The sequence below is a fragment of the Rhineura floridana genome, chromosome 3 (assembly GCF_030035675.1).
Source record: "Rhineura floridana isolate rRhiFlo1 chromosome 3, rRhiFlo1.hap2, whole genome shotgun sequence".
Taxonomy (NCBI): domain Eukaryota; kingdom Metazoa; phylum Chordata; class Lepidosauria; order Squamata; family Rhineuridae; genus Rhineura; species Rhineura floridana.
The window spans coordinates 204,608,490-204,629,036 of NC_084482.1; the positions used below are offsets into that span (position 1 = coordinate 204,608,490).

At 46.8% G+C, this 20,547-nt stretch overlaps 1 protein-coding gene and 1 pseudogene across 1 annotated transcript; one reads left to right on the forward strand and one right to left on the reverse strand.

The window, feature by feature from the left end:
- Nucleotides 1–1,883: 1,883 nt before the first annotated feature.
- LOC133381230 (zinc finger protein 436-like) lies at nt 1,884–20,479 on the reverse strand. The gene is made up of 4 exons (XM_061620032.1): nt 20,326–20,479; nt 13,645–14,663; nt 11,604–11,730; nt 1,884–9,220 (listed from the first exon to the last, which is right to left on the reverse strand). Exons 2-4 carry the CDS (start codon nt 14,440–14,442, stop codon nt 8,241–8,243), a joined length of 1,905 nt encoding a protein of 634 aa, XP_061476016.1. The 5' UTR covers nt 14,443–14,663; nt 20,326–20,479; the 3' UTR covers nt 1,884–8,240.
- LOC133382499 (5S ribosomal RNA) lies at nt 9,795–9,913 on the forward strand (annotated as a pseudogene).
- Nucleotides 20,480–20,547: the final 68 nt, after the last annotated feature.

Consider the following 20,547-nt stretch of genomic DNA (forward strand, 5'->3'; position numbering starts at 1 on the left):
GGAATTGATGTCAACAGACCCCTGACAATACGAAAAAGCTCCACCGGACAGCTACTTGAGGATGCGATGGAGGCAGAGAAGTGGGTCTTCTTCGCTGCCTCACCGCCACACAGTAGGCACTGTTATGATGTTTTACTCGTGCCCGATCAGCCTCACAGCACGTCTTTTGCCACTTGCGCTCTAGCCATCGTCCAGCCTGTTTCATTGCCCTTAGCTCACTGGTGTACTGAGGTGCAAGCCGGGCTCCACAGTGCCGGAGAGAGCTCGGGAGCAACCTTGTCGAGAGCCTGATGCGCCTTGCTGTTCCACAGCGTGACAAGGGCTTCAACTGGGTCACCTGCTCTATCTACTGGGAACTCCCCCAGGGCATTCAGGAATCCAGTGGATTCCATTAGGCTCCGGGGGCAGACCATCTTAATCTGGCCACCACCCCTGCAAGGAAGGATCGGAGCCATAAGTCTAAATTTCACCAGGAAGTGATCTGACCATGACAATGGGGTGACATCCACCCCCGCTATCTCCAGACCACCCCTTCCTCCATCTGGAGCAAAAACCAAGTCGAGGGTGTGCCCTGCCCTATGTGTTGGGCCAGTAACAAGTTGAGACAGCCCCATGGTCATAATGGAGGCCATGAAGTCCTGAGCCGGAACACTAGAGGCAGCCTCAGCATGGACATTGAAATCACCCAGCACTATCGTTCTGGGCTCCTCCAACGCCACAGCTGAGATGACCTCCACCCGCTTGGTCAGAGAAGCTGCTGGGCAGCAGGGTGGATGGTACACCAGCAGCAACCCTAGTTTACTGTCTCCTCAGCCCAACACCAGGTGCAGGCCTTCATAGCCAGCTCCAAGACAGAGTGGTTTTCTGGTGACAGAGATGGAAGTTCTGCAGACCACAGCAACTCCTCCCCCCCATCCCTGCAGCTGTGCTGGTGCTGCAGCGAGTATCCAGGTGGGCAAACCTGGGTCAGATCAACCCCTCCAAGCTCACCCACCCAGGTCTCGGTAATACACACCAAATCAGCACCTTCATCCACAATCAAGTCATGGATGAGAGGGGTCTTATTATGTACCAATGTTTTCACACAGAGGAGGGCCAGGAACTCTTCTTGATTGTCCCAGAGTGCAGGACACATGGGCTCCAGTTACAGAGAGCCAGATTTCAACTGAACATCAGCAAAAACTTCCTGTTAGAGCAGTACAACAATGGAACCAATTGCCTAGGGAGGTGGTGGGCTCTCCAACACTGGAGGCCTTCAAGAGGCAGCTGGACAACCACCTGTCCGGTATGCTTTAATTTGGATTCTTGCATTGAGCAAGGGGTTGGACTTGCCCCTTCCAACAATGATTCTATGTTTATTCCTCTACAAAATGGACTAACTGTGGGCATCTCCAGACTGTCACTTTTCTGCAGGAGAGATGCAAGCACATACTGGAACTTTAGGTCTGTGCAATGGAAGTGGATTGAAGTACTCTGTCACCCTGTCAAGAAATCCACACTTTTTAAAAAACATACTTTTTGCAGTTTGGAAAGTGACAGGAAAATGCAGTGAGAAGTCTGGGATGAATAAATTACCGACAGCAAGACATGCGAGCACCCCACAAACAAATCAAGATGAATGCAGGATGAATGTTCATGTCACATAACTGTCTCATAAATGAATCAAAATGAATGCCCAATAAAGACTGGACACAAGTCTAATCACCACATACGCGCGCAAGGAAATCAGGATAAATGCTGGAAAAAAAGGACATCCTGGAGGACCCCAACATTAAAGCTGCCTGTTTTGATGCCTACAGTACAGGAGACCTGGGGCAGAGCCCCTGAACACCCAGAGCAAAAAACCCAAGCGTTCTTAAATCAAAAGATTATTTATTTCAGGAATACATCATATCAGGCACACACAACTGGCATACGAGACGATAATCATCAACATTAAAACCATAAGCTAGCGCTGCCCTCGGTTGTTGCCAGCCAGAGATGGCAGGGTATCTGATCTTTGAGTGTAGTTACCATTCAAGTCAGAAAACAAGAGACAGGCTGTCTGTCATGCATGCATTTCACAGACAAAGTCCTGTCATAATAACCAGACGAAGGATGTGAAGCTTTTGACCATGTTTTTTTTAAGATCAAGAAACTCCAGCTGTATTATGTGCCTGTGAGTAACATCACAACCCATGTGGCCTTTAGCCAGTTGCCAGCTTGTCCTGTTTCTCTCTCATGAGTTCAATGGCTTAATTAAACATGCAGATTTGGAATCACGTCAAGAATAAAAATTTTAAGGGGAAAAGTGGGCTAACAATGAAGGGTAAGGAAGAATAGATTCAGAGCAGCTTTCTTGCCATTGTTCTGTCTTAACCGGACCTGCTGGAAATTCAAATGATAATTATTTAAGGCTTGGCGAAGCGATGGCTGATCCTTTCCTAAAATGGATGATCTCCTTTGTAAATTGGATTTCATGGCCTTAAAACTGAGTCTCTCAGTGCAACCTGGCGGCAGGTTGGTCAAAAAGCCAACACAATACAAAGCCTTGATATTGAAGCAATAATGTTTTTAAAAAACAAACTCCACATTTTCTCTCCGGGATAAGTTCCATACATAGTGTTGGTTTCCCCCCTGAAAATGCCATATAAGGATATCAGTTAAACAAGTGCATCAAGGTACTTTATAGGGGGCTAAAATCAAATTAAGCACACACACAAAAGACCAAAAAACAGACACAGGAAATCTAAAGAGGTATCCATGCATTGCACATAAATATCTTTTGGATGCCAGAAAACTTCTGTTCCAGGTGGCGTGTCTGCTGCTTCCCCTACACACTGGATAGAGTTCATACTCCAGTGTACATGAGCGAAGTTCAAGGGCACGTAAAATAAGGCAGGATGAGAAATAACTACTTGTCCGGTTACCTGGGGGCAAGTAGCCTAGGAAGCTTTTGTAAAATTACAAGAGATATTTTTTTCTCCCCCAGTTTAGACCAATCGACATGTCACACAGCTAACACAGGTCCGTGTGGGCAACTTCTTTTTTTTTTTAGGACTAGTAACTTTTGCAGACAAGTTATTTGGGGTAAGGCAAATAGTTCTTTGGCAAAGTCAGGGGTGGGGTGGGGTGCGTTGCAAACAAAGCTTCCAGAGTTGCATAGCTGCAGATTAAGAATTCATCGCTACCTGAATGGCATTGTTGACTATACACATATTGAGTCCATCAAGGCATACACAAGTGCGCAGGTTATATACAGGCATATAAACATAGCATCCCAAACCACATGGACAGCAATTAAATTTTTTACCCATGCATATTTACAGAATAACCCCACAAAACCATAAAGACATGTACAGGTTCAGTTTGGACAACACAGTGCGCACCTAGCATTGTCTTTCAATAAGAAGCTCCTGCAAAGAGGAGGCATTCAGAATTACATGAAATGACTTTTCAGAGTGATGCTATGATTAGTACATATATGTTTAGTGTTATGAGCTGGCGGCCCAGAGACAGTCTCATCTCCAGGGGCTTCTCATCTTATACCCCCACCCACTGCAAATCTTAAGATTTTCCCCAACACCACCAGAGTTATGTACCTCAGTGGTTCTCTTAAAAAAAAAAAGATTTAAAAAAAACACACAGAAAAGACCTCTTTAAAGGGCTCCTTCCTACAAAGGGTCCTTTAAGGCTGCAAATCCTATACACAATGGACAGGAAGCCTGTGGCCTCCAGATGTTGGACTCCACCTCCCATAATCCTTTGCCACTAGCCATGCTGGCTGGGGCTGATGGGAGTTGGAGTCCAACAACCTCTAGAAGCCACCAGGTCTAACTTTTTTTTTTCTGACAAGGCAGAAGGATGGAATAAACTGAACACACTTTTAAATAATGGCAACAAAGGCTGACTTGAAATGGGAAGGAGAAAACCTTTATACACCTTTATTCATCCAACCTTTTGAGCTAAGCTGGGGTCGCCCCTCCAGAAGTTGCTAGACTACAACAGCCATAATCCCCTGAGCATTACCCATTCTGGCAAGGGCTGTTGGGAGTCAAGAGTCCAACATCAGGAGAGCCACAGGTTCCTCACGCCTGCTATGCGCACTTACCTCTGAATAACCTCCACTGAAAACATGAGACTCAAGACACATTTTGCACCTTTCATTACAAGCAGTATACCACTTTAGCAGTCATGGCTTTCCCCAAGCATGGTGAGAACTAAGTGGTTTAACAGTCAATCCCTCTTCCCAGGGAACTCAGAATTGTAGCTCTGCAAGTAGAATAGGGGGTCTCCTAACAACTCTCAACACTCTTAACAAACTACAGGTCCCAGGGTGCCTTGGGGGAAGCCATGGCTTTATAAAACACTCAAGAGGCAGCTGGACAGCCACCTATCGTTGAACAGGGGGCTGGACTTGATGGCCTTATAGGCCCCTTCCAACTCTTTACTATTCTGTGATTTTAAAGTGGTATAATACTGCTTTAAATGTAAGGTGCAGATGTAGCCTTACAGGCATTTCGAAGGACTACATTGTAAAGGAGCTGTCCCCAGATTGAACAGTGACAGAAGAGTTGCAAGCTGAGACAGAGGTCACATCCACGCATCATACATTTAAAGCACATGGCATCCCCCAGAGAATACTGAGAACTGTAGTTTACTCCCTTACAGAGGTACAATTTCCACCACCCTTAACAAACTAGTTTCCAAGGTTCTTTGGGGGAAGCTATAAATGCATGGTGTGCATATGACGAGACTCATGGAAATGAAGACTTGAAGCACAGAAGGAGAGGAGTCACCCAGAAGCTTCTGCTACCGTTTGCCCCTTTGGAGGAGACGGTTAAAAAGAGCAGTTTGCCTCAGCACAGGAGCTGGTCAATGGGAGGAGGTCATATCACTGGCTCTTTAGACCTTCCTAAGTTCAAAATTTGGTATGGTCTCCCCAGACTACAGAAGGGGCCTTACTTAGGCAGTGGATTCATGGACTGTACCACTTCAGATGGCCAGCAGGCGGGACCAGTTTTGAAGGCACCCTTGCTAGTAGAAACTAGCAGAACAAAAAGTAAGGAATGGTCTATTTCTCCTTGACATGCTCCTTTCTGGTTCCAGGGACCTTTGAGTTTTGTACTAGTTCAAAAATGAAGTCTGCCTCCCTGCCGGCAACCTGAAGTAGTACAGTCTTATCTAAACTCTTTATTCCGCACCATGTGTAGACAAGGCCTTGGACACAGGTTTAAAGCACAACAAAACATAACCAATCCAGAACCGCACCCACATACATCAGCAATTGAATCTGGGCTGTTTCAGCTATTAAAAAATTAATAAATTGCACTTCCAAATGAGGGAATAAGACAACGGAGCCCCTATTAGTGTGACTGTAAAAAGCATTCTGGTTGAGAGCAGCCGCTTTACACCAGATTATTTGTTCTCCTAAACCAGTGTTGTCAACTCTGACTGGCAAGAGATCTTCAGGATCTCAGGCAGACAAGAGCCTTGAGGCCTTCTACATGCAATGCAGGTGCTCTGGTGCTCAGGGCCAGCCCTACCATGAAGCTGAGTGAGGCAGCCGCCTCAGGTGATAGATGCTAGGGGCCACGAAATTAGTCTCCCAGCCATTTCCCATCCTGCCCTGATTTCTCTAAGTCAGCTTGCTGCCCCAAAATAGGATAAAAGATACCATCCCATCGCCAGTGCTGATACAAAGGCCTGTTGTCAGTCTGGTTTGATTCAGTATGTGGAATGTGGGGGGTGCAATCTTGTACCTTCACCTCAGGGAGTAAACTGTCCAGGGCTGGCTGCGGTGCCCCTCCCCACATATAGCTACCTGCTGGCCACTTCCATTCATTCTGCACTCCCCCATGAAAGCGCCATTTCTCTGAGGCACAGCAAGGAAGATGGTTAACCATGCTGGGAAAAGCTGCATTTGGTAAGCATGTTCATCCTCCCCACCCCCTCCCCCTGAAAAAAAAACCCACCTCAGTGTTAGGATTTAGGAGCCATGTATCCCACTAGGCCTCTTTATCTGGCCCTTGGGACTCTCCCTAGGCCAGAGCCCTTTACCAGCCCTGTTTTGCACCCTCCTTGCGTGTTTTCCTGGCTGGAATGTGTTCTTGCACTCTGATCATGTTTCTTGCTTGCCCGGATGGATGGATGGACGGACGAACAAACAGAGAGGGGAGAAACTAGACTATTGTAACAAAACTAAAACCCACACTCGTTGCTTTGCCCCTAGTCCCACCCACCACAGGCATGCAGTGTCTGGAAGGTTGCCCAGAAAGAAATGTGGCCCTTGGGCTGGGAAAGAGTCCCCACCTTTGACACAGCCCATGAAGTAGCAATACTAGCTATGGGATGGGGGGAGGCATGCACACTTGCCGCTGTGTGTCCAACATCAGGCATGAGAACTGCTGAACCAGACCAAAGCTCCACCCAGTTCCAGCAACCTAGCAACCTGGTTCCCACAGTGGCCACCAGTTGCCTCTGGGGAGCCCATAAGCACGGCATGAAGTCAATGTTGTGTCCCTCATTGTCTCCTGCCCCCCAACAGCTAGTATTTAGAGGTAGACTGCCTTTGAATCTGAAGGTTCTATTCAGCTATCATGGCTAATAGCCCTCAAAAGACCTCTCGCCCACGAGTTTCTCTAGCCAGAGAGCGCAAGAAGAGCCTGGCTGCCCGATCAGACCAAAGCTTCCATCTACTCCAGCATCCTGTTTCCAAAAAAAGCCAATCAGACGCCTCTGGGAAGCTGACAAGCAGAGCACAAGAGCTACTGACCTGCCCTTGTTGTTGTTCGCTTCACACACTGTTTACTGCCTTTACACACCCCTCTATTTTTGAGATGGGAAAAAGGTGTGCACACTAATATCTTATTTACAAAATTCATGGGTTGAAACTCTCCCATAAGAACCAGGGTCACCAAGCCCTGGAGAGCCTTGGTGTTAAGCCCTGAGTATTAAAACTTTTTTTATGATTATTTTATTTTTACTTTTCCAAATCCCTAAGAAACAAGTTCAGTGTCTTTGGAAAGCTCACAAGGAGGACAGAAAAGCAGCACCCCCCTCCCCCGTGGTTCTTCTCCAGCATCTGGTACGCAGAGGTATACTGCATCTGAACATGGAAGTTCCATTTAGCATTCATGGCCAATAGACCATTGACAGACTCATCTTCCATGATTTTGTCTGGCCTTCTTTTCCCTTTTCTTTTTAAGCCGTCTAAGCTGGTGGCTGTCATCGCTGTATCTTTTGACAACTAGTTCCGTAAGTTCATGACTTCCTGCGGGAAGAGAAGCTTCTCCTTTTGCCAGTCTTGAACCTTCTGAATTGCCAATAAGGTATGGTTTTAATTCCAGGATTCTCCTTTTCTTTTTCTTCTTCCAATTTTAAATGTTTAAAAGGTCTTGGTGTGTGGTCTTGACATTTTATTTGTTTTGTTTTGTCTATGTGAGATTATAAGCCTTGCTGGGGCAGGGTCACTTCTGCATTCTGTACTTTGCCTAGGTTTTAGGCAGACGACAAATAATTTATTATGAAGTTTCTTAGTGCTGTTAGGAACACAGGAAGCTGCCTTGCAGCTGGTCCATCTTACTTTTACTGGTCCATCTGTCTACTTTTACATGGAAATGATGGGGATTGAACCTGGGACCTTCTGCATGCAAAGCAGATGCTTCACCACTGAGCTACAGTCGTCTGAGTTCTCATATGTCCCCCTCCCTTCACCATATTTATAAAACTGGCTGGTTCAATTAGATGTGTGCCTTGTTTATATTCTCTGTTCTTCAATCAGGAAAGCAATTAGAGGCCTTCTCTTCCCTGCAGCCAGGGTTCAACAGGGGTTTTTTTTGCCCCCATAACATACCCTCAAATAATTTCTCACCTCTCGCAAATCAAAAATGTAAAATCCAATCTTCACAATCAGCGGCTGGCCTGTACCACTTCAGATTGCAGGTAGAAGATGGAATGTTTGACTGCTCCTCCCTCTCTCTTTAAAAAACAATATACAAAAAAAAGAACACCCTCCTTGAACAACAAAATCTGGCATGTCAGGAGGTAGGAGAGGCTGGAACCTTGATATGCTAGCTTTCTATGTACAGGGTGGTGATTTTTTAAAAAAAGATAAAAATATGGGGAAAGCTTTCAAATATTAAGTTTCCCACCTGCAGCCTGATAATTGCTACAGCCCAGTTAAGAGATATGTCACGTGGTCCTGCTGATCATGCATTTCTGCTCTGGGAAGTCTTAAGAGATGAGCTTTTCCTTCCCATTTAGAGCATCGGCAACGTTTCCTGCCCCAGGTGCATTCTCTGGTGCTTCACAAAGTATGAACTAGTGGTGAAGCTTTTCCCGCAGAAGTTGCACTTGTACGGTTTCTCCCCAGTGTGGGTTCTTTTGTGCAGTACAAGGTGCGCTTTGCAGCTGAAGCCTTTCCCACAGGCAGTGCAGGTGTACGGTTTCTCTCCCGTGTGGGTCCTCTCGTGGTAGAGGAGGGCAGAACGCTGCCGGAAGCTCTTCTCGCATGTGGAGCATTTGTAAGGCCTCTCCCCCGTGTGGATCCACTTGTGTTTAACAAGGTCTGAGCTCCGGTGGAAGCTCCCACCGCAATCTGAGCACTTGTACGGCTTTTCCCCTGTGTGGATTCTCTCATGTTTAACAAGGTCTGACCGCTGGTGGAAGCTCCGCCCACAGTAGGAGCACGTATGGGGTTTGTCTCCCGTGTGGAATCTCTCGTGTACTATCAGCTTGGACCTCTGGCTGAAGCATTTCTCACAGGTGGTACATTTGAAGGGCTTCTCGCCTGTGTGGATTCTTTCGTGTCTAGAGACATCTGAGCTTCGATTGAAGCTCTTCCCGCAGAACGAGCACTTGTATGGCCAGTCTCCTGTGTGGAGCCTCTCATGGGCAATGAGTTTTGCAACCTGGCAGAAGCTCTTGTCACATACGGAGCATTTGTATGGATTCACCCCCAGCGGGAACCCCTCTGGCCCAAGGAGACCTGAACTGGGATTGAAACTTCCCCCACAGTTGGAACACAGAGATTGCTTCCCGCCTGTAGGGTTTCCTTCTGTCCCTTCTGGGCCATTTTCTTGTGGGCCCTTCGGTCTATTCTGACCCTCACAGTTTTCTTCCGTCTCACTGAATCTGCCACTAGCTTCTGCTCTTTCCTCAGATGATCCGTGCGATTCCATTCCCTGGGTTTTCCCCCACTTGTTGACTTCATTTTCACTCCTTTGTCCATCATCTGCCACTGGAATAAAAAGAGAATCCAAACACATGTCAAGTCTGCATACCCCTGCAGAAAGAGGGAAGGCAGAATAGCTTATCAGGGGTTCTTAATATTTTTAAATGCGATTTTATGTCTTAATTTTGGGGGGGGGGAGGGGAAGAACCTGTGGACCTCCAAATGTTGCTGGACCCTGACTCCCATCACCCCTGATCATTGGCTGTGCTGATGGGAGTTGGAGGGCCACAGGTTCCCCATCCCTGCTTTACAACATTGGAAAAATATGTCCCTACCTTTCTGCCCACCCACTCACCTCCTGATAAAAATTCTGACCCCCGCTCTTGCAACAACCACATCAATCTTCTCTTGTCTGATCGTTTGTTGTCTCCCCTTGGTCCTCTCACATTTACCAAGTGCTCTGCTGCCAAACCCACTCATCACCCTTATTGTTCTGATCACATGACATCCCTCCTTAAGTCCCTATATCAGTTTCCTCTTCACGCCTGGATCCAGCACAAACGCCTTGCTCTTACTTTCAAAGACCTCTGTGGCTTCTCCCCCACCCTAATCTCTCTGATTTGTTTATTTACAGTACTACACCTACAGCCATACTACCCTGAACACGCCCGACCGTGTCTGATCTCAGAAGCTAAGCAGGGTCAGGCCTCGTTAGTACTTGGATGGGAGACCGCCTGGGAATACTGGGTGCCGTAGGCTTAGAGGAGGCAACCTCTTGAACACCTCTTACCATGAAAACCCTATGAATATATATATATATATATATAAAGATTCATACGGTCGCCATAAGTCTTAATGAACTTGAAGCCTTATTACAACTGTACTACATTGATATCCTGCCTTTTCTCCGAGGAGCTCAAGGCGGTGTCTTATCCTCACAACAACCCAGGGAGCTAGGTTAGGAAGAGCAGCAGTGACCAGCCCAAAGCCAACCAGTGAGCTCCATGTCCAAGCAGGGATTCCAACTCTAACCCAGCCTTTCCCAACCAGTGTGCCTCCAGATGTTGTTGGACTACAAGTCCCATCTTCCTGACCATTGGCAATGCTAGCTGAGGCTGATGGGAGTTGTGGTCCAATAACATCTGGAGGCACACTGGTTGGGAAAGGCTGCTTTAACCAGTACATCAGGCTGGCTCTTGATATGTCCCCAGATCTTCACTCCTTCCATTGTCTAAAGCTCCCTTGAAAAGGCTGTGCTCGTTCTCCCAGGCTGCCTCTTAGGTCTGGAATTACTTCTCAGAACTTGAGAGGTGCACAACAAAGAAAAATGTTTTATTTCATTCCTCTGCTTGGTTTCCCCCCTAAATAACACCTTCCTTTCGCTATTTGTTTGCGCAGATCCTATACAGTCCATTACCACCACCACCCCTGTCTGTGTTCATGCCATTTTGGGAACGAACATTTGCTTTCATTGTTGTTTTCACCACTGTCTGTGGAGGGAACGCAGGTCTTCCCAGCAGCTGCCTCCTGGCAGCCACCATTTTTGTTTACCCACAACGCCTTGAATATTGCATTGTCCCAGAGCACAAGGGGGGGGGGGAATGGGAGCCGCCACAAAAAATGGTGCCATCTTCCCACCCCCTGACCATGCCCTGGGAGTACACAATGTCCAGCGTATCGTGGACAAACAAAATGGCAGCCACCAAGAGATAGCCACCAAGAAAACCTGTACTTTCTCTCCCCCACCCCTATCCATTTCCTAAGGTCAAGAAGTATGGAGCTTGGATGTTACTTCAGCAGTGAGGGCTGGGAGTTTACATAGGAGCTGGAGGCTTCACCCTTTCCCGTCTCTCAGTCAGGCCCTGATCCAAGCAGGGGTTTTCAGGCATTTCCCCCTCCTCCTAAGTAGCTGGCTATGGCGCTGAAGTTCCTGCCTGGGTCACCTTCTCCTCTGCTCCTGTGGGCCTGGGGGAAATGAGGGAGGGTCTGAGAGATGACCCAGTGTGGGAATGTCTACATCCAATGGCTCACCCAATGTCACTGGCAGTGTGGAGATCTGCTGCTCCTTAAGGTTCAAGATCTGGGCAGGGCTGACCTCCAACAGGCATGAACTAAGGGCAGATGTGTACAAACTGCAGTAATTAAAAGCATGCCCATTTAAACCCATGTGTTGGTTGATGCATTCATTCCAAAACAAACATACAACAGTTGCCTGTATGGTGAAAACCATGCCCTCAAACTCCTGAGTCTTGATACACGCTGATGCCTCTTCAGCAGGGGTAGCTAATGTGTGGCCCTCCTGAAGTTGCTGGACTCCAACTCCCATCACCCCCTGCCAGCATGGCCAATTGTCAAGGATGATGGGAGATGTGGTCCAGCAGCAGCTGGCAGACCACCAGCTAGTCTTTCCTGCAATATGGAATGCTGCACAGTCCTATGGAGCCCTTACCCATAGAGCCGCCATCCTCTTCAGCTTCCTCTTTGACTGGCCTGCCAAGCTGCCTTTGTGTATTTCTGGTTGGCACCTGGTCAGCATCAGGGAAATTTACGGTCACCACATGGAACATCCCTGGGCCCTGAAAACAGCAGCAAACATTTCATTTCATTTACTTAACAAGAGCCTGCTGGATCAGGCCAGTGGCCCATCAAGTCCAGCATCCTGTTCTCACAGTGGCCAAGCAACTGCCTCTGGGAAGCCCACAAGTGGAACCAGAGCGCAACAGCTCTCTCCTTTGCTGTAATTTCCAGCAACTGATATTTGGACTATGGAGGCAGAGCATAGCCATAATGGCTAGTAGCCATTGATAGCTTTGTCCTCCGTGAATGTCTAATCCTCTTTTAAAGCCATCTAAGTTGGTGGCCATCACTGCCTCTTGTGGGAGCGAGTTCCATAACTATGCACTATGTGAATTAGTCCTTTCTTTTGTCTGTCCTGAATCTCTCCCCAGCTTCACTGGATGTCCCTGAGTTCTAGTGTTCTGAGAGGGAGAAAAGCATTAATCTATCCACTTTCTCCATGCCATACGTAATTTTATACACCTCTATGACGTCACCTCTGACTCACCTTTTCTCTAAAGGGAAAAGCACCAAATGCTGTAACTTTTCCTCATAGGGGAGTCACTCCATACCCTCAGTCGTTTTGATTGCCCTTTTCTGAACCTTTCGAACTCTATACTATTTATGAGGTGAAACAAACAGTACTGTACACAGTATTTCATATGAGGTTGCACCGTTGATTTATATAATGGCATTATGATATCAGCAGTTTTATTTTAAATAATTAAGATTTTTTTGCTCCAATATGCATAACTTTACACTCGTCTACAGTGAATTGCATTTGCCATTTTACTGCTCATTCACTCCGTTTGAAGAAGTCCTTCTGGAGCTCCTCACAATCCTGAACCATGGGGAATGCCTGAGTGAGCAGGTGGGCAATTTATTCCTAAAGTGGCTTTTGACCAGAAACGGACCAAGGCCACATCTACACCATACACTTAAAGCAGTATTACACCTCTTTAAACAGTCGTGGCTTCCCCCAAAGATTCCTGGGAACTGTAGTTTGCTAAGGGTGCTGAGAGCTGTAGCTCTGTGAAGGTCACAGAAGTCTCCTAACAACTCTCAGCAGCTGTAACAGTTCCCAGGATTCTTTGACCAGGATCGGCCCTATTGTTAAGGCACAGTGAGGTACCCACTGCAGCCATTTGTATGTGTGTGGGTGTCATGAAACAGCAGCAAATTGGTAGTTTTATTATGGTTACATTGTATTTGTTTTATATCACTACCACCCAGCATCAGCTGCTTGGAGCGGCTACCTCACTGTCTGACGGTTGGGCTGCCCCCACTGTTAGGCAGAGTGAGGCAGTCACCTCAGATATCTGACTGTCATGAATGAGCATAAAATTGGTAGTTATTTTTATTACTGTTATACAGTACTTTTAAAAAAATTATTATTGTTTTGTATTCTTACTGCAAGGGAGAGGGAGAGATGATTGTGGGATTTTCTGTCTGAGGTGTCAAAACAGCTTGGCTGACGTTGGGTACTCTGCAACCATGACTTGGGATGGGGAGTGCCATTTGCCACTTGACCTCAGGTGGCAAAATGTCTTGGGCCAATCCTGCTTCTGACGCACAGTGCCACTTTAAACAGTTATGACTTCCCTGGGACCTGTAGTTTGTTAAGGGTGCTGACAGTTGTTAGGAGTCCCCTATTCCCTTCAATTCACAGAGCAGTTTAACAATCAATTCCTTTTCCCAGGGAACTCTGGGAACTACAGCTCTGTGAGGGGAATAGGCGCATCTCCTAACAATTCTCAGCATTCTCCCATCTCAGCAGGATTCTTTGAGGGGAAGCCATGACAGTTACAAGCGGTGTGATACTACTTTAAATGTATGATGCTGATGCGGCAACACACTCCGAGGCTCACACATCCTCTGCTGTGTGTCACCGGCTCTCAATGTATCCCTGACTATCTGGAAACAGCTCTTCTCACCTTCTGGTCCTGTCTCCCCTCTTCCTGGCGCCTTAGTAGGAAATCCTCTGCCAGGGCCACCGCCTGGGCACAAGTGTGAGGGCGACATTCCTTGACCCAGCTCTCCATCTCCGGGGGCAGGACGGTGAGGAACTGCTCCAATATCAGCAGTTCCAGGATTTGCTCCTTGGTGTGCCTCTCTGGCTTCAGCCACTGGTGGCAAAGGTCCCAGAGGCGGCTCCAAACCTCTCGGGGGCCCTCGGCTTCCTGGTAGAGGAACTGTCTGAAATGTTGGCAGTTTATCTGAGCACTGAGCATATCGTCGCTCTCCATCTCCTCCTTCACTTTCCTCCGCTCTCTGTCAGCTGTTTGTGCCGCTCGGTCAAAGCCTGGCAGTGGTTGGACAAACTGCCCTTCTGTAGGCCGTTGGCTGGTCGCGGCTCCCCCCTCAAAATGTACTGCTGGTGTCTTCATGTCCCCCCATAAGGTGGTCCCTGGAAGCTGTCTGGTCCCCCACCCTGAGCGAGGAGAATGTACTCCCCCCAGAAACTCCTGCCATTGTGCATCCCAATGCTGCGACGACATTCTGTCCTCTGGTTCCTGTTTAATGTGTTGCAGCCCTCTCCACCTCAAACCTTGCCCATCGGACCCCATCTGGGGAACATTAGGGCTTCCTCCTCTCTGCCCTTCCAGTTCCATCTCTTGCTTCAGGTCCACCGGCTCCGGGTCCTCCATTTTCATAGCTAAATTCACCCCTTGTTCGAGTCCGGCCCGGAACTGGAGATCCAGGGGCAACCCGTCTCTCTGTTCGGCAGCCATTTTGTCTCACTATATATATTTTTTAATCTGGCTCCGTTTTACCCTTGCCTGTAAAAATGAAGAAGAAATGCCTAGTGACTGGCTTTTGAGGCTGTAGTTACATCATGATGAAATGGGCCATTCCACAGGATGTTTGAGGCTCTCTTGGTGAACTTCTGTTTCCCCTCCAGGTCTATCTGCCAAGAAGTGCAGGTCATATAGAAATGGTTGTCATTTTCTCCCTGAAGGAAGGAAACACAAGGAGGTATAAAAGAAATGGATATAGCTACCCAGTAAGGGTGTAGTGGTTACGGTGTCAGTCTAGGGCTGTGTATGCACCATACATTTAAAGAACATCATTTCCCCCAAAGAGTCCTGGGCACTGTAGTTTACCCGTCATAGAGCTACAGTTCTTAGCACCCTTAGCAAACATTAGTTTGCAGGATTCTTGGGGGGGGGAAGAGAGAGAAATGTGCTTTAAATGTATGGTGTGTACACAGCCTAAGACTTGAAGACACTCAGGTTCAAATCCTCACTCAGCCACGAAGCTCACTGGGTGACCTTGAGACACTAATTAACTCCCTCAGTCTAACCTACCTCATGGGATTGTTGTGAGGATGAAAAGGGGAGAGGGAGGCTTATGCATGTCACTTTGAGCTCCTTGGAAGAAAGGCAAGATAAAAATCTATTAAAATAAATAAATGAAAAACAAACACCCAGGGTCTGAAAATGAAGGCTGCAATGTTCAGTCAATTAACTGACTTGATTAATTTGATTTAAAAAAAAAACTTTTAAGTGATTAAAAGGCTCCCCTTCTCCACACTGATGAATTAGGCAGCAGGATACTTTGTGAAGAAATCTCATTTTAATATAAGCCCCATCTGAAAATAACTTTTCCGCCTTCTCTCTCCCTTGGGGCCTGCAATGACACACGTGTGTGGAACTTCCTTCCCACAGAGGTGCATCTACCATCTTGGTTGTATAGCTTTCAATTTACCCGGGCCTTTAACTGTTATTTTGTTTTGTGGGACCCACCTCTTTTATTGAATCAGTATGGTTCTGTTTTCATTGGAACTGTTTGTTTGTTTTACTTTTTAAAAATAACTAGATTGTATTGTTGTAATCCCCTCCCCGGACCTTCTAGTGAAGGGAGGGTAAGAAACCTTATACAATATATAAAAATAAAGAAAATATTTTTCTTGCTTCAGAAATATTGTGTTTGCCCATATCCCACGGGTGGGGAAAGTGTGGCTTTCCAGGTTTTGTTGAACTTTATCATCCCTGACCATTGGCCATGCTGGCTGGGGCTGATAGGAGTTTATTAATTTATTTGTTTGTCTATTAAACTTCTATCCTGCCCTTCCTCCCAGAAGGAGCCCAGGGCAGCAAACGACAAAGCACTGAAAACATCATAAAAACAAAACATCTTCTCAAAATATATTTTTAAAAAGCATCTTTAAAAATAATCCCAACAGATGCAGACTGGAATAAGGTCCAACATCTAGAGGAAGAAGCGGTTGGAGGGAGGTGCCCAGAATGACAAAACAAAAAGATAAAAAGTCACAATTTTATTCTGTTTTTGCTGTTAAAATGTGTAAAAAAGCCCAACGCGTTTCGGCTAATCAAATCTAGCCTTCATCAGGGGATGCTTCTTCCAATTTTTTCAAAATAATGAGAACGTTGGTCTTGTTCAGAGGAATACATGTAGTCAGTAACACATTCGTCAGGCTGAGTCTGGAGGGCCTTGTCATACACAAATGTAATCAAAGAATTAAGAAACGAATTGATTCAAAAGACTTATGGTTGATTGATTCATCAGGGTGGTGTACTGGTTAAGGTGTTAGACTCGGACCTGGGAGTCCAGGATTCAAATCCCGACACAGCCACGAAGCCCTCTAGGCCAACACTGTTTCTCAGCCTCACCTACCTCGCAAGTTCATTGTGAGGATAAAAAGAAGAGAGGGAGAAGCATTTACACCGCTTAGAGCTCCTAAGGGAAAAGGAAGGATATGCATATAATAATAAAAATAAAGACTAAAATATCTGTTAAATACAAGACCCTCCGTGGCACAGAGTGGTAAGCGGCGGTAATGCAGCCGAAGCTCTGCTCACGGCTGGAGTTCGATTCCAACGGAAGGAGGAAGTCGAATCTCCGGTAAAAGGGGTCGAGGTCCACTCAGCCTTCCATCCATCTGTGGTCGGTAAAATGAGTACCCGGCCTACGCTGGGGGGTAAAGAAAGGCCGGAGAAGGAACTGGCAAGCCCACCCCATATATACAGTCTGCCTAGTAAACGTCGCAAGATGTCACCCTAAGAGTCAGAAACGACTCGCACTATAAGTGCGGGGACACCTTTACCTTTTATCTGTTAAATGGGTTGCAGTTCTAGTAGAAACCCTTCTGGCCTTGTGGTTCAGACCTGGCAACTGCTTACATGGCAGAATGCCCGGATGAAATATCCTATGAATAACAAGAACTGCTGGGTAACTTAGGCCACTGCTGCACCATACATTTTTTGCTGGTATCTGCCTTCAAATTGATTACGACTTATGGTGACCCTAGCGACCTCCAATAGCATCTGTCGTGAACTACCCTGTTCAGATCTTGTAAGTTCAGGTCTGTACATTTAAAGGACCATTATCCAATATTAACAGATTTTTCCCCACCCCAAGAATCCTAGGAGCTGTAGTTTGATAAGGGTGCTGAGAGTTGTTATGAGACCCCCTACTTCCCTCACAGTGCTACAATTCCCAGAGTTCCCTGGGAAGATGGATTATTAAGCCATTCTGGGAATCTTTTGCAAAGGCCTATGGCTATATGCAATAAAGTTCATTATCATATCACTCTGGGAATCATTGAGCTGATTGCCTTCACTCCCCCTCTCCATTTGAAAGCCCTGCGGTTTGCTTTGAAGTCTTGAAAATCCGGGCTTCAAAGGCAGGCAGCCCCACCCACTTGTCCCCAGGGGCTGGGGAGATGAAGATCTGGTTCTCCAGCCAGAAACGATTCCCCACCCCTCCTGCAACCTCACATGGAGGTTCCTTTCCACTATTGTTGCAGGAACATTTCTTTTTCAATTTATTTGTAAGATTTCCTACCCACCCTTCACTGTAAGGTCCCAGGGTGGGTTACAATAACATAACCATACAATTAAAAACAAGTAAAACAAGTCAAGCAATTCCAAACCAAAGCAGCACAGCACAGATTAACTAAAACAAAAGGCGGGTCCCACAAAAAATACTTTTAACTGCCAAGGGCTAGGGTAAAGAGGTGCATCTTCAGCTGATGATGGAAGCGATATAATGAAGATGCTAGATGCACCTCTGTGGGGAGAAATCACATAGTTTAGGGGCTGCCACAGCATAGACCCTTCCACTGGTCGCCACTCCCTGCGCTTCTGAGGATGGGGGTAGCTACCAAGGAGTCCCTGCTGCCAAGCTTAGCACCCAGGAGGGCCTGTCGGGCTGGAGGCAATCTTTTGGACAATTGGGGCCTAAGTTGTTAAACCCTAATGTGAGCACCTGGAATGTCTGATGCAGATGTGGCCAAAGTTACATTAGCATTCAATGAACAGGTGAAATGACCACTGAGGGAGGCAGTCCTGGGAAAAGAGGGGAGCAAATGACATTTGGGTCCTGCTGAGCTGAGCACTGGAATTTGCTCCCACAAGAGGCAGAAATGGCCACCAACTTGGATGGCTTTAAAAGAAGATGAGATAAATTCATGGAGCAGAAGGCTACCCATGGCTACTAGCCGTGATGGCTATGTTCTCCCTTTGCTGTCAGAGGCAAATATTTGCCTCTGAACGCCAGTTGCTGGGAAATAAGAAGGGGGAAAGGGCTATTCTGCTCAGGGGGCTTCCCATCATAGCCAAAGATTAGCCACTGTGAGAACAGGATGCAGGAGTAGAAAGCCCAGTGGCCTGATCCAGCAGAGCGCATCTTACTTTCTGTATTCTTAGGTTGAGTATAGGTAGTGACGAGGTGAAACTCCTCACAATTTCCCATATTCACTGCTTCCCATCAGGTTTCTAAGTTGGAAGCACTGCAGCCATAGGATTTTTACATAGAGCAACTCCACCCTCCATCCTTCCCTCAGCCAGATTCAGTCTAATACCTGCCCAGCCCTACTACTGTCACCCCGGCCAGGCGGAAGACAAAAAGCACAAGTCATCTCCCCCCCTCCTTTCTCCGGCCCCTTTGCAAAGGCAGTAGCTGGGCTGACAACCATCCATCAACACACACACAGGGGCAAGTCCTGGCCAGAGAGCTTGCCAATCCGATTCTTTATACTCTTGTTATTTCTCAGTCTTTCACAGTCAAAAGCCACACGGTTAGGAAAGACCCTCTAAGGATATCTCAGTCCATCCACCCCCAGACTCATCACAGTATTGGGTGTATTAGCCTGCAGGCCTTTAGGAAGGGACAGTGATGTTGTTTTAAATAACATAATAAAACACATTAAGAACAGCAGCAGCTATTAACAGATTCTGAACGTGCACATTTGCTTTGTAGGAGTGGTTAAGTGTAAGTCACCTTATTCTGAGTCAGGCCACTGGCCCATTTTGCTTACTATTATCTGGACTGACCTGCAGCAGCTCTCCAGGTTTTCAGACTGGGGCCTCTCTCAGACAGGCACGTCTGCCAGCTCTACCTGGAGATGTCAGGGACTGAACCTGGGACCTTCTGCATGCAAAGCAGATGCTCTGCTGCTAAGCTATGGCCCTTCCCAAGATGCTCTACCACTGAGCTTCGGCCTTTCTGCTTTTATAAGGCTGCGTACACACCATACATTTAAATCGCATTTAAAGCACACGGCTTCCTCTCAAAGAATCCTGGGAACTGTAACTTATTCCTCACAGAACTACAGTTTTCAGAGTCCTTAACAGTTCCCAGCATTTTTTATATTTTTTAGGGGGAGAGGCGGAATGTGCTTTAAATGTATGGTGTGCACTTAGCCTAAATCAGAAGACCATGGGATTCTAATTCAACGGTTCCCAAACTTTTTCCTCCCATGGACTACTTGAAAATGGACTACTTGCTCCCCTGGGCTTCTTCTGGGAGGAAGGGTGGGTTATAAATTTAATCCATAATAAATGAAATTGCTGAGATTCTTGGTGATTTTTTCATAGAATTCAAACTGCAATACTATATAAGAAATAAAAGAAGTAATAAAACTACAATTAAAATCAGTATGAATGTTTAATGTAGCACCTCTTGTACCCAACCACAAATCCAGAGACCCGCTGCAGATCACCATGGATTCCAGTTTAGGAACCTCTGCTCTATTTTTCTTTTTTAAAAAAACAACAGACTGAAGTTACACCAGCCCTGCTCTAAAACTGTAGGACCCTGGGGTGGGGAAACCTTCTTTTAAGAAAAAGTAGCAATGGGTGACACTGTCCCTGTGTCCTCAGGCCTTTCTGTAATCAAGCCTATGTGTAACTAAAGAAAATGCACATTATTCCCTTTATTTTCCTGTCCATCTTTCTCCCCCATTCCTCTATTGCCCCTCCCTTGCGTCCAATTTGCGACTGTAAGTTCCTTGGGGCAGAGACCCGCGTCCGGTCTTCTACTTTGGAACAGGCCATCATCGCACATTGACGGCGCTTAAGAATCAGCTTTGCGTGGAAAAACAAAGGACGCATCCCCCTTTCTCTTCTCTCGATCTAAAAGGATCAGAGCTGCAAAAAAATGGGGCGCGGGTGTTGTTTCTAGATCTGGAGACGCTGACGGGTTGGCTGTCAAGTGCGCGTCCTCCCCCACGCCCACCCCCCTTGCTCTTCTCTTCCTGCCCGCCCAACCCTCCTCTGCCCCTCCTGTTGCGCCCTAGGGACCCCTCCCTTTGCACGCAACCCAAAAGCAATCCGTGCAAATGAGAACAATCCCCTTCCTTTCAAACTCACCCTCCAACCTCTTCGACAAGAGCTGCAAGGAAAGATCTCCCGTGCCAGTTTCCATGCACAAATGTTCTCGGTTTGCAATGGAGGAAAAGACAGTAGGATTAAGTAGTCTCCCTAAGCTTGGAGGGAGAGGGAGCAGGAAGGGGCCCCGGACTATTTACAACCTTCCTTTAAAAAAAAAAAAAATTCTCGGCCGCCTCTCTCAGGCGACTGCCAGCTCTATCA

Excerpts from the sequence above, each read along its gene's own strand:
- LOC133381230 (XM_061620032.1), bottom strand. The coding sequence starts at position 14,442 with ATGGCTGCCGAACAGAGAGACGGGTTGCCCCTGGATCTCCAGTTCCGG. Across the intron at positions 11,731-13,644 it reads AGGGGAGACAGGACCAGAAG|GGCCCAGGGATGTTCCATGT; the intron begins GTGAGAAGAGCT and ends TGCTGTTTTCAG. Across the intron at positions 9,221-11,603 it reads AGAGGATGGCGGCTCTATGG|TGGCAGATGATGGACAAAGG; the intron begins GTAAGGGCTCCA and ends TTTTTATTCCAG.